A 12,912-nucleotide genomic window follows, 5' to 3' on the forward strand; every position below is an offset into this window, starting at 1 on the left:
AATCGTGTCCTGCTAACCTTTCCAGCATTTGATCAATGAATGGTAACGGGAAGTGATCTTTCCTCGTTGCCACGTTTAGCCTTCTGTAATCGATGCATACTCTCCAACCTGTAGCAGTGCGGGTTGGAATCAACTCATTCTTTTCATTCTTTATTACCATTGTGCCCCCTTTTTTTGGTACCACGTGGACTGGACTTACCCAAGAAATATCGGAGATAGGGTAGATTAGGACCGCATCCAAGAGTTTTACAACCTCTTTGTGCACCACTTCTTTCATGGCTGGGTTAAGTCTTCATTGTGGTTGCACTACCGGTTTATGGTCATCCTCCATTAAGATATTGTGCATGCAAACAGTAGGGCTTATACCTTTTAAGCCTCAATTGCCCATCCGATTGCACCCTTGTATTTTTTTAGCACTTGAATGAGTTATGCCTCTTGGACACTCTGTAGACTAGCATTAATGATGGCTGGGCATTTTTCGTCAGTGTCTAGAAATACATACTTCAGATTTGTTGGCAACTGCTTCAGATTCACCCCTTTTTTGGGTTCTTCAGTGACATCGGATGGTGGTGGTCTTAGATTTTCCCACCAGTGTGGTCTAGATCTAATCCATTCAGGTTGTTTTTCCATCAGAGCAAGCACCTCAGATTCTTCTTCATCTTTATTACTTTCAAAAGTGGACAAGCTTAAGACCCGGTTTAGTGGTGATCGGGGTCTATGCTGGTCATTTTCCTGAGCAATTACTTGGTCGATTATCTCTATAGTGTTGCTTGTGCCGATATCATCTTTGTATTGCATGGTATTTCTCACATCTATCTTTAACTCTTCATCATAGACCTTGAGGGTCATAGTTCCTTCTTCAATATCTATCATACACCGGCCTGTTTCTAAGAAAGGTCTTCCCAATATGAGAGGAATCTCCTCATCCTCCGGCATTTCCAGAATGACGAAGTCGACCGGAAAGACAAACTTGTCAATTTTTACCAGAACATCTTCCATAATACCATAGGGTCGCCGAACAGAACGATCCACAAATTGAAGGGTCATTCGAGTATCTTGAACATAACCGATGCCTAATTTCTTATAGATGGATAGTGGCATCAAGCTTACACTTGCCCCTAAGTCAATCAGAGCCTTCTTGAATTTTCTATCACCAATAGTGCAAGGAATAGTAATTGATCCCCTGTCTTTCTTTTTCATTGGGATTTTCATGCCTTGGAGAATGGCACTGCATGTTTCAGTCAGGATGATCGGTTCCGTATCAGTGGATTGCTTCTTGGAAATTATGTCTTTCATGAACTTGGCATATATTGGCATTTGTTCCAATGCTTCAGAAAAAGGGATATTGATTTCGAGTTTTTTGAACATCTCCAGAAACTTCTCGAAATTCTTCTCATGTTGATTTTTCTTCTTCTGTTGTGGAGGGTAAGGGAGTTTGATTACGGGTTTAGGAACCTTCTCTTTCTCCTCGACAGGAGGTGGTATTGTTTCTTCATCTTGGACTTTTGTTTCCTTTATTTCTAAATCCACCTCTATTAATCCATCTTTTTCTATATTATTTTCCTCTGTTGACTTTCCACTTCGGGTTATGACAGCGTTCACAGTGTTATGTTCCCGCGGATTTGTCACCGTACCACTAGGTAAGGTGCCCGGGGTTTGAGAGTTTGAAGCTAACGGTTGTGCTATCTGCCCCATTTGAACTTCAAGATTTTTGATGGAGGTTGTGGTGTTTTTCTGATTAGTCCTTATTTCTTCTTGAAACTGTATGTTGTGGGCTGCTAACTTTTCAATTGCAATCTCCCATTTAGCCTTTTTAGGTGCCTGTTGTTGTTGTTGTTGCTGCTGATACTGAGTCTGATATTGCCTTGTACCCTATTGCGGAACATTCCCTCTCTGATCTTTCTAGGAGAAGTTTGGATGATTCTTCCAACCTGGGTTATAAGTGTTAGAGTAGGGATTATTCTGCTTCAAGAATTTGATCTCTTCAATTTGTTGGGGAGTCGCAAAGCAATAGACCGTGTGATGAGGTCAATTACAGATTTCACAAGTGCTCGCTTGAGTTGGCTGAACCTGCACTATCTGTTGTGTACCTATATTCATAGCTTTTAGTTTTTTGTCTACTTCAGCAGCAACAGTGTCTTCCAGACGGATTTTATTTGTCTCTAATTTTAGATCAATTACCCCGTCTGGATGACTGGTACACCTGTCATATAGCTCTAGATGCTCATTAGCAGCTATTGCTTCAATAATCCTCTTGATACCAGTGATTGTTGAGAAATTTGTTGAGCCACCGGCTGCTATATCAATCAACTATTTTGTCTTTATTTTCAGCTCATTGATAACATGAAATAATATCACATTTTTGGACTCGATTTAATTAAATTATATTATTATTTGATTCGACTTATTTCATATTATTCGATATTACTTGGTATTTTCCTTCTATTTATTTCAGGTCACACTATTTGAAGCATACGTGAAAAAGAAAGAAAATGAGGTGCAAAAAGAGGATAAAAAGCAATCCACTAAAGCCCAACCCACAACTACAAGGAGAGGCGCTGTGATGCTATGACGATCGCCACACAAGGTGTGACGAGCGTCACGCCCTCCTGCTAAGTGTTACGAGCGCCACACAAGGTGTGACGAGCGTCACACCCCATTCCTATATTTTTGGCTTTGACGCGTAACAGAAGCACGTTCACCCTTTTCTTCGCTTGACCAGTTGATGTATGACCAAAACCTACTGAAGGACGTTGGAAGAAACGGTCACTTGGTGGAGTGGTATAAATAGATCCAATGGTGGAACCCTGCAGCTCTCTCTCGATTTTCCAGTTTTCGGCACCGTGCATTATTTTTTCTGCTTTTTAATTTTCCAGCACTCTATTTTTTTTTCCTAGCAATTTTTATTTCCTTTTCTTTTCCAGTCAATTTTCAAAGCATTCAATTAATTTTCTCACAATAGTTTCTACACCGGAAACTATTGTGTAACTTTTACTGGATCTAACCTTACGTTAGATCATAGTATTTTATTCCTTCGCCTTTATTTTACTGTCTGATCGAAGATTGTGAAGAACAAATCCAACCGGTCTGTGGTGGAGTGTTCAAGCATCGAAGCTAGGAATAATCAAGATCTCTATTAATTTTACAGGTTCTTTAATTTTATTGTTTTAATTTATATATGCTCTGTACTGCTGTTTATCTATACTGTTTGTCTGACATGGCTATATTTAAGCATAATTATTGTTTAGGCTTGTTTAGCATGTCCGGCTAAATAAAGTTAGGTATCGGTATGTAAAGTAAGCGGAATAAAGGAATCAAAACTAAGTTGGTTTAAATTTATTTAAAGATATAGTCACTCTCTTTATGGTCTCAATTTACAGGGTTAATACCAAAGTTTTTGTACGAGAGTAAAGGACATAAAGAAGTTAAAATCAATAGAACGACAGTTTGAGCTTTTAACTGGACAGTGTAAATTGGACATTAATTTTAAATCAGGGCGAAAGCAATTTTTAGTTAATTAAATCCTAATCATTTTCAAAAAGTATTTTTAAAGGTTAAATGTGAGGACGAGAGTTAAGCATTTAAGTTTAATCATATAATCTAAGTCAAGAGAGCGAGAGTTTGAGACGAGGGTGTTTAGATGGTTAGCATTTTCTTAAAAAGAGTTTCTATAGATTCTATTGTTTTCAAAAAGTGATTTTAGTTTTAACTAAATAGTGAGAGCGTACGTTAAGGTAAAATCATAGTCTATTCAACAGAGCGAGAGTTTGAGAAAAGATTTTTAATCAATAGTGTCTAATGAAAGGACTTATTTTAAAACTAAGAAACCAACGAAGATTTGATTCCCTAATTACGACGAACTGCATACCGATATCCGCGTTATTCGATATTTAATCTAGATCTTATTTTAGTTTTACTTTTTCCCCCTAATCATCAAATTATCATCCGCCTTAGCTTTACGAAGTAACCTTAGAAAACGGTATATCGATTCATAAGTCCTTGTGGGATCGACATCTTTTATTACTACGCGATTAAACTGTGCACTTGCATTTAATACCCAAATAGACTCATAAAGTCGCAATCAAGTTTTTGGCGCCGTTGCCGGGGACTTTTATTTAGTCGATATCGTAACTCTTCTGTTACGCTGTAGAGACTAAGGCAATTTTTATTTTTTTTTCTTGTTTTTCGTTGATTTGTATGCCACACACTTGCTCACAAGGCGAACCGTATTACTTACGAATCAACGACGTTGAACGATATCTCCGAGTCTTACGACGAATTCGGGAGTATCGTGCGGCAAACAATCTTCCTCCAATCGAAATTCCTGATCTCAAAAATCTTCTTCCTTCGCCGATACCCGAGATGGCAGAACCAGCTTGTGCTCTTCGAGATTACGCCGCTCCATCGCAAGATGAGCCGCATTCGAGTATTGCTCCACCCGCAATCGAAGCAAACAACTTCAAACTTAAATCTTCGCTGTTACAGGCAGTGCAACATAATCAATTCTCTGGAAATCCTACCGAGGATCCAAATCTTCATTTATCCGTATTTGTTCAATACGTTGATACTGTTAAAGCTAATGGTGTCACTTCAGAGGCAATTCGACTTCGTCTCTTTCCTTTCTCGTTAAGAGATAAAGCTAGAAGATGGCTTCAGTCTCTTCCTTCCAACTCAGTCACCACATGGAATGAGTTGAAGAAAGTCTTTCTTGCCTAATATTTTCCTCCAAGCAAAACAGCTATGTTAAGAGCCCAGATAAATGGATTTAAACAGAAAGATAACGAGTCTCTTTTCGAAGCATGGGAAAGATACAAAGACATGATGAGACTTTGTCCACACCATGGTTTAGAGGACTGGTTAGTAATTCATACCTTCTATAATGGTCTCTTATACAACACAAGATTAAGAATAGACGCCGCCGCAGGTGGTGCGCTTATGGATAAACCTTACGCTGACGCTTATCAACTTATCAAAAGCATGGCCCAAAACCATTATCAGTGGGGAAGCGACCGAACAATGGTAGAAAAACCTCAAACGAAAACTGGCATGTACGAGATAAGTAGCCTTGATCATGTTAATGCAAAGGTGGATGCTCTTGCCCAGAAAATTGAAAGTTTAAATGTATCACCTCCAACCACCGTGGTTGCCGTGACTCAAAATTGCGAAGTCTGTGGAATCCAAGGTCACACTCCTATAGATTGTCAACTCCTAACAGGAATCCAAGCAGAGCAGGTGAACTATGCACAAGGAAATCCTTACTCGCATACCTATAACTCAAATTGGAAGAACCATCCTAATTTTTCATATAAGAGTAACAATGCCTTATACGCACCAGGACAAGCTCCCAATCAAGCCCCAGCTATACCTCCTGGATATCAAAAGCCGACCCCATTTACACCTAACAATAACGTTCCTAGGAAATCCAACTTGGAAATCATGATGGAGAACTTCATAGCTTCTCAACAGCAAACCAATAAAGATTTCTTAAACCAGAATGTACACACTAACGAACAGATTAAACAACTAGCAAGTAAAGTAGATGCTCTGGCTACCCATAACAAAATGCTGGAAACACAAATCTCACAAGTAGCTCAACAACAAGCGCCTACTACTGCCCCAACTGGTACATTTCCTGGACAACCCCAACCTAAACCGAAAAGCCACGCTCATGCAATTATATTAAGAAGTGGAACAGAGGTAGAAGGACCATCTAATCCAAGAATTGAAAACCAAAACTCTAAAAAGCCAAATGAGGAAGAAAATAAACCTAAGGAAAAGGAAGAGAGTAATAAGGAAACCGTAGAAAAGAAAGAACCTTATGTACCTCCACCGCCTTACAAACCACCTATCCCTTATCCTCAGAGGCTAATTAAAACCAAAGACGCGGGCCAATTTAAAAAATTTGTTGACCTACTAAAACAATTAAACGTCACCATTCCTTTCACAGAAGCTATTACACAAATGCCCTCATATGCTAAGTTCTTAAAAGAAATTCTTTCTAATAAAAGGAAACTTGAAGATAGCGAAACCGTTACACTCACTGCTGAATTTAGCGCTATAATCCAGAATATGCCTCCTAAATATAAAGATCCTGGTAGTTTCTCTATACCCTGTCACATAGGAAAATTTGTCATAGACAAAGCTTTATGCGATTTAGGAGCCGGTATCAGTGTTATGCCCTTGTCCATATGCAAGAGACTTGAAATGGGAGAATTAAGACCAACTAAAATGTCTGTGCAATTAGCAGATCGTTCCGTTAGATATCCCGTAGGAATTCTTGAAAACATTCCCGTGAGCATAGGTCAATTCTACATTCCAACCGATTTTATAATTATGGACATAAGAGAAGATGAAGTTACCCCCATTATATTGGGAAGACCTTTCTTAGCAACCATCGGTGCTATCATAGACGTAAAACGAGGACGACTCACTTTCGAAGTAGGAGAAGAGAAAATTGAATTCATTCTTTCCAAATTTTTGAATGCACCTGCAATAGAAGACACATGTTACTTCATGAATATCATCGATGAATGCATAAAAGAAACAGAATTAGAAAATGACGAATTAACCGACTGTCGTGTAGAAGACAGACTGAACCAATGCTTAGCAGTAACATCGGATCCTACGCAATGCCTTAAGAAACCTACCCTCGACCTGAAAACACTTCCCAAAAATCTGAGATATGAATTCCTAGACTCAGAACTTGAACGACCCGTGATAGTCAATGCAGACCTAGGAAAACTCGAAACCGAAAAACTCCTACATATCTTAAGAAAATATCTGACCGCACTAGGATACAACATCACCGATCCAAAAGGGATAAGTCCTTCTATTTGTATGCACCGCATCATGCTAGAAGAAGACTGTAAAACTTCTAGGGAACATCAGAGGAGATTAAACCCGATCCTGAGTGAGGTAGTGAAGAAGGAGGTAACGAAGTTATTAGAGGCAGGTATCATATATCCTATATCCGATAGCAAATGGGTTAGTCCTGTGCACGTAGTTATTAGAGGCAGTTATCGAAAATGAAAAAGGAGAAACTATAACCAAACGAATCGAATCGGGATGGAGAATGTGCAATGATTATAGAAAGCTAAACAAAGCAACCCGAAAAGATCATTTTCCTTTACCATTCATAGACCAGATGTTAGAACGATTAGCCAAACATTCTCATTTCTGCTATCTGGACGGTTACTCAGGCTTCTTTCAAATACCAATTCATCCTGATGACCAAGAAAAGACAACGTTCACATGTCCTTTTGGTACCTTCGCTTATCGACGAATGCCGTTTGGCTTGTGCAATGCTCCTGCAACCTTCCAAAGGTGCATGATGGCAATATTCGCCGATTTTCTTGAAAACATCATGGAAGTCTTTATGGATGATTTTTCCGTATGCGGGCAAAGTTTTGAAGAATGTCTTGAAAACCTAGAAAGAGTTCTAGAACGATGTGTAAAAGTAAACCTAGTACTTAATTGGTAAAAATGTCACTTTATGGTACAAGAAGGAATTGTTTTAGGACACATCATATCAAATAGAGGAATTGAAGTAGACAAAGCCAAAATAGAAGTAATCGAAAACCTTCAACCTCCGAAAACTGTGAGAGAAGTACGAAGCTTCTTAGGACATGCCGATTTTTATCGACGATTTATTAAAGATTTCTCTAAAATAACTAAGCCTCTAACCGAATTATTAATGAAAGACGCTGAATTCATCTTCGACAATAAATGTTTAGAAGCATTTCAAACACTTAAATAAGCATTGATCTCCGCGCCCATAATGCAGACTCCGGATTGGAATGAACCATTCGAAATAATGTGTGACGCAAGCGACTACGCCGTAGGCGCTGTTTTAGGACAACGAAGGGATAAAAAACTTCACGTCATATATTATGCAAGTAGAACTCTAGATGAAGCACAGATGAATTACGCCACGACCGAGAAAGAACTTTTAGCAGTAGTGTTTGCACTTGATAAATTTTGTTCTTACTTGGTCGGAGCAAAAATAATCGTTTACACTGACCACGCTGCCATTAAGTACCTCCTAACAAAAAAGGACGCTAAACCTAGACTCCTAAGGTGGATCTTGTTGTTACAAGAATTTGATTTGGAAATAAAAGATAAAAAAGGAACTGAAAACGTAGTAGCATATCACCTTTCTAGACTTGAAAATCTGGAACCGGAAAGAACATCGATCAATGATGACTTCTCGTACGATAGACTTATAGCTAATTTGGAAGAAAATAGAGCTGATGAACAGGTAGAGACCACCTTGGCTATATGCGTTACACCATGGTACGCCGACTTTGTCAATTATTTAGGCGCCGGAATGGTTCCACTTGATTTATCCTACCAACAAAAGAAACGATTCTTTCATGACATAAAACATTATTATTGGGACGACCCTTTACTTTTCAAAAGAGGCCCCGATGGTATTTTCCGTCGGTGTATACCTGAAGAAGAGGTAGAAAGTATAATCCAACATTGTCATTCCGCTCCTTATGGTGGACACGCAAGTACATCCAAGACCTACTCTAAAATCCTACAAGCCGGTCTTTATTGGCCAAGCATATGGAAGGATGTGCATGCTGCTGTCAAGAAATGTGATAGATGTCAACACACAGGAAACATATCTAGACGTGACGAAATTCCACAAAAGGGCATTTTGGAAGTAGAGATTTTCGACGTGTGGGGAATAGATTTCATGGGACCTTTTCCACCTTCTTTCGGTAACAAGTACATACTCGTAGCGGTTGACTACGTATCAAAATGGATTGAAGCTATAGCTTCTCTAACAAACGACACACGAGTAGTAACTAGACTCTTTAAGAATATAATCTTTCCAAGATTTGGTGTCCCAAGAATAATAGTCAGTGATGGTGGATCGCATTTCATATCTAAGATACTCGAAAAACTATTGTTTAAGTATGGTGTAAAACATCGAGTAGCGACACCTTACCATCCTCAAACCAGTGGACAAGTGGAAGTGTCTAACAGAGAAATTAAACAGATATTGGAAAAAACAGTCGCCACGTCAAGAAAAGACTGGTCATCAAAATTACCTGAAGCTTTATGGGCATATCGAACCGCTTATAAAACTCCCATAGGAACAACCCCATTTAGGCTTATTTACGGAAAATCTTGCCACCTCCCGGTAGAATTAGAACATAAGGCCTATTGGGCTATTAAAAATTTAAATTTAAACTATAAGGCCGCCGGTGAAAAGCGAATCCTTGATATAAACGAATTAGAAGAACTTAGAAAAGACGCATACGAAAATGCCAGAATCTACAAGGAAAGAACGGAAAAATGGCATGATAAGCGCATATCAAGGAAAACTTTCAAACAAGGCGATGTAGTCCTTTTGTTTAACTCTAGACTTAAGTTATTCCCAGGAAAACTACGCTCTAGATGGTCAGGCCCTTTCCAAGTCACTAATGTTTTCCCTAGTGGAGCTGTGGAAATTAAGGGAAAATCTATGGAAACACTTATCGTAAACGGGCAGCGTCTGAAACATTATCACTATGATGAAAACAATGAAGACTCGCAAGTCCTGAAATTAGACGTATTGTCTCCTAAATCTATAGATTAACATTTACTAGTTTTATGTCGAGCTTGCGACATTAAACAAAGCGCTTCGTGGGAGACAGCCCACAAATTTTTACTATCTTTTCTTTGATTATTCTTTTGATTTTATTTAGTATTCATTCTTCATTTATTTTATTTTATAAAACTTTTCTTCTTTTCTTCTTTCGGCATCTGGCCAATCCCTGACTAAATTCTTGTTTTTTCTTTTCTTTAGTTAACACTAACCTGATGGGACAAATTGATTGTATGGGTATCAAATTCAGAGGGAGAGCTCAGAGACAAAAATTTGAAGAACTTTCTGAGAGAGAGATGCACCTAACCTTCTATGCTGATGAAGATGCAATGATCGTACTTGGGCTAAGAGATAGTGTCATGTATCTGCTGAATAAAATAGGGTGGGAAACCACTCCTATTCGCAGATAATTTGTTACTTACCGAAGGCTAACTCTAGAATTCCTTAGCTCCCTGATCTATTTACCAAACCATGGAAAAGGAATAAACCGAGGTTTCATTCAATTCAGGATGTTCAATATGGAGTATCAATTTAACATTCAAGAGTTTACTAACCTTTTAGGGTTCCCTACCTCTTTTGATACATTCACCGTGAGCCAAGAAGAGCTTTTTGAATATAGAGAGCTTGAACATTTTTGGGGAAGTTTGACGGGTAATGACGACCCTGAGGAACATGAGTTTCTCTCTGGAAACATACATAACCCGACTTTTCGCTATTTCCACAAAATCCTAGCACACACTCTTTTTGGAAAGAGATCAAACATTACCACAGTATCACGTGATGAACTCTTCATAATATTCTGTGCTTCCCATAACCGTCGAGTGAATGGTGCCACCTATACGTTGGCGAGTTTCGACCGCCTTATTCAAGCTGACCGTGCACCGATTCAAATAGGAGGATTGATAACCATGATTGCCAATGCTATTGGATTGCGCCAACCCATGCTTGACTCGAACCCTTTTTGGGGCATCGAGTTTATGAACATACATTTCCTTTTCAACACTTTGTTTATCAGAAATCTGGGACCTGAAGAGTTTGAATTAATAATTAATAACCAAGTTGTTTACCTCTTCACAATGCCTAGTCCGATGACTAGTGTTCATGACCGAAACAATTGGCTTTACAACCTGGATGGAATACCTTCTCCTGTTAGATCTGTTGAATCCATCCAAGACTATGAGATTTGTGACGACCAGATTCCTTATGCCGAGTCCGATCCACAGACACCAACTGGTTACCACGATGCAGCCTCTCCACCTCATCCTATTCCGTCCACAGAATCAGCAACACCTGATCTTAGACATCATCTGCCCAGAAATGATTATAATACCGCTATTCAAGCTTTGATGTCAGAACAAGCTGCCATGCGAGAGGAGTTAAATATGATGGGACATGAAATTCTGCAATACATGAGCACTATGATAAATCATTTTCTCGAGTTGGACCGCCGTGTCAATGCCTTTGCTCCTCCGGCCAGAGATCCTGCAAGTGGCTAGAAGTTTTTAGTTAATTAGTTTTAGTTTTAGGGAATCTTTAGTTTCATTTAACATTGTTTTAATCTTAGTATTTGTTTTTTCATGTTTTCTTTTACCTTCAAATGTTACATTATGTTTATTTTATGAAGCTATTGCATTATTGGTTCAATTTTATTTATGCAGTACCTACAATTATCAATAATGATATTTACTGTATGCTACTTACATAGCCTATTAGAGAAAAATATATATACACTATGGTGTGTAATAGAGTAGCATGCATGGCAGTTCAAAAATATAACAATAGCAAAATATAATAAACATATGCAAAACAAAATAGAAACAATAAAATAATAAAAACAAATTATGAAGCACCCACGTAAGTGACCGTTGCAAGCTGACTGGTGTGACGAGCGTCACACAAGCCATCACGGTCGTCACGCAAGTGCATGTGACGCCCGTAACACCTTCTGTCACGAGCGTGACAGCTCCAGAATAGGTGAACGTTGGTGACCGTTGGGGACACGACCGTTACCCCCCACCTTTTTATTTTCCCCATTCATTCACCTCTTTACTCCATCCCACTCACATTCCTCCACATTTATTTTTCTCTCACCCACTCCTCTTCTAACTTCCAAAAATGTTTCCTATAAATACCTACACTCCATTTCTCCCTAAACCACATCATTCCAACAAACCACTCTATACAAATACATTTGCATCCTCTTTCCTTCTTTCAACCCACCTATCAATATGGCGGAAAACCAACAATTCGGAAATATCATCTTCCGATCCGAAGATGATAACTATCAACGAGAGCAATTCGATTGGTTTCAACAACGAGGTGTCATCTCTACCAGGTATCCTGATTTAAATTGTTTACAAGAATTAGGATTACTTCAGGGTGTGCAATGGATGCTTCGGCTTGCTGATTTAACTTTTCTTTGCACCCACAATCAACCTACCTACCCATCACTCACCTTAGAATTTTTAAGTTCTTATACATACACCACTCCACCCGGTGAAGACGAGTACTTAACCGGTACCGCAACTTTCCGCATGTTCAACACCGAGTACTCACTATCCCAGGATCAGTTGAGTGCCATGCTACAGTTCTCTGTAGGAGACCAAGTCCACCCAAGAATCCCTCTGAACTCACAATGACCCATAAACTCCTTCGACCTCTTTAGAAAAATATCCGGTGTGGAAACCGATAATTGGGATGCACTACTTGCTTCACACATACATAACCTAACCATCCGGTATTTTATCCGCATTCTGCAAAACACCATTTTCGGTCGACCCAACAACAGCAAAGTCAATGCCAAGGAATTATTCTTCCTCCACTGCGTCTTTGCAATGGATATAAAGGTAAACACCGCTTCTTTCTTATTTCACCATATCCGCACTCTATGTGCTAGAGGCCGCCAACCTTTCGTGATTGGAGGATTAATAACCTCCATAGCACTTGGTTTGAATCTAGGGGACCGACTTCAAAATTTACAATCTCTCCCACCCCTATTTATGGATATAAGCTATTGTCGCTCCAGCCGCTTAATCAAAAATAGGGTAGGCGGAAGGTATTATCTTATGGTGAATAACCAAGAAGTCCCAAGCGTTGTTTTACCGAACATTGCCCTCACAGATGTTACCAACCCCAACCGATTCATCTACGATCTGAATGCTCCCGAAGCTACCGAGCCTACACAAGCAAACCCGGCCCCGGACGAGTTTGAAGAAATGGAGCACGGTGATCAAGGTCCTGAACAACAGTCAACCCCGCTTAACCCTTCCGATAATGCAACTAGTCCATCCTCCCGACGTCGTCGAAGAAGAAGG

At 39.3% G+C, this 12,912-nt stretch overlaps 1 protein-coding gene and 1 non-coding gene across 2 annotated transcripts; both read right to left on the reverse strand.

Moving 5' to 3' along the window:
- Nucleotides 1-426: 426 nt before the first annotated feature.
- LOC127089339 (uncharacterized) lies at nt 427-1,695 on the reverse strand. The gene is made up of 3 exons (XM_051029357.1): nt 1,215-1,695; nt 985-1,055; nt 427-837 (listed from the first exon to the last, which is right to left on the reverse strand). The coding sequence occupies exons 1-3, from the start codon at nt 1,693-1,695 to the stop codon at nt 427-429; spliced, it is 963 nt and encodes a 320-aa protein (XP_050885314.1).
- Nucleotides 1,696-4,740: 3,045 nt separating this feature from the next.
- Nucleotides 4,741-4,847, reverse strand: LOC127116000 (small nucleolar RNA R71). Its single transcript, XR_007800992.1, has one exon. It is a non-coding gene; the product is annotated as a small nucleolar RNA R71 (small nucleolar RNA).
- Nucleotides 4,848-12,912: the final 8,065 nt, after the last annotated feature.

Source organism: Lathyrus oleraceus, chromosome 1 (genome assembly GCF_024323335.1).
Source record: "Lathyrus oleraceus cultivar Zhongwan6 chromosome 1, CAAS_Psat_ZW6_1.0, whole genome shotgun sequence".
In the NCBI taxonomy this organism is placed as follows: Eukaryota; Viridiplantae; Streptophyta; class Magnoliopsida; order Fabales; family Fabaceae; genus Lathyrus; species Lathyrus oleraceus.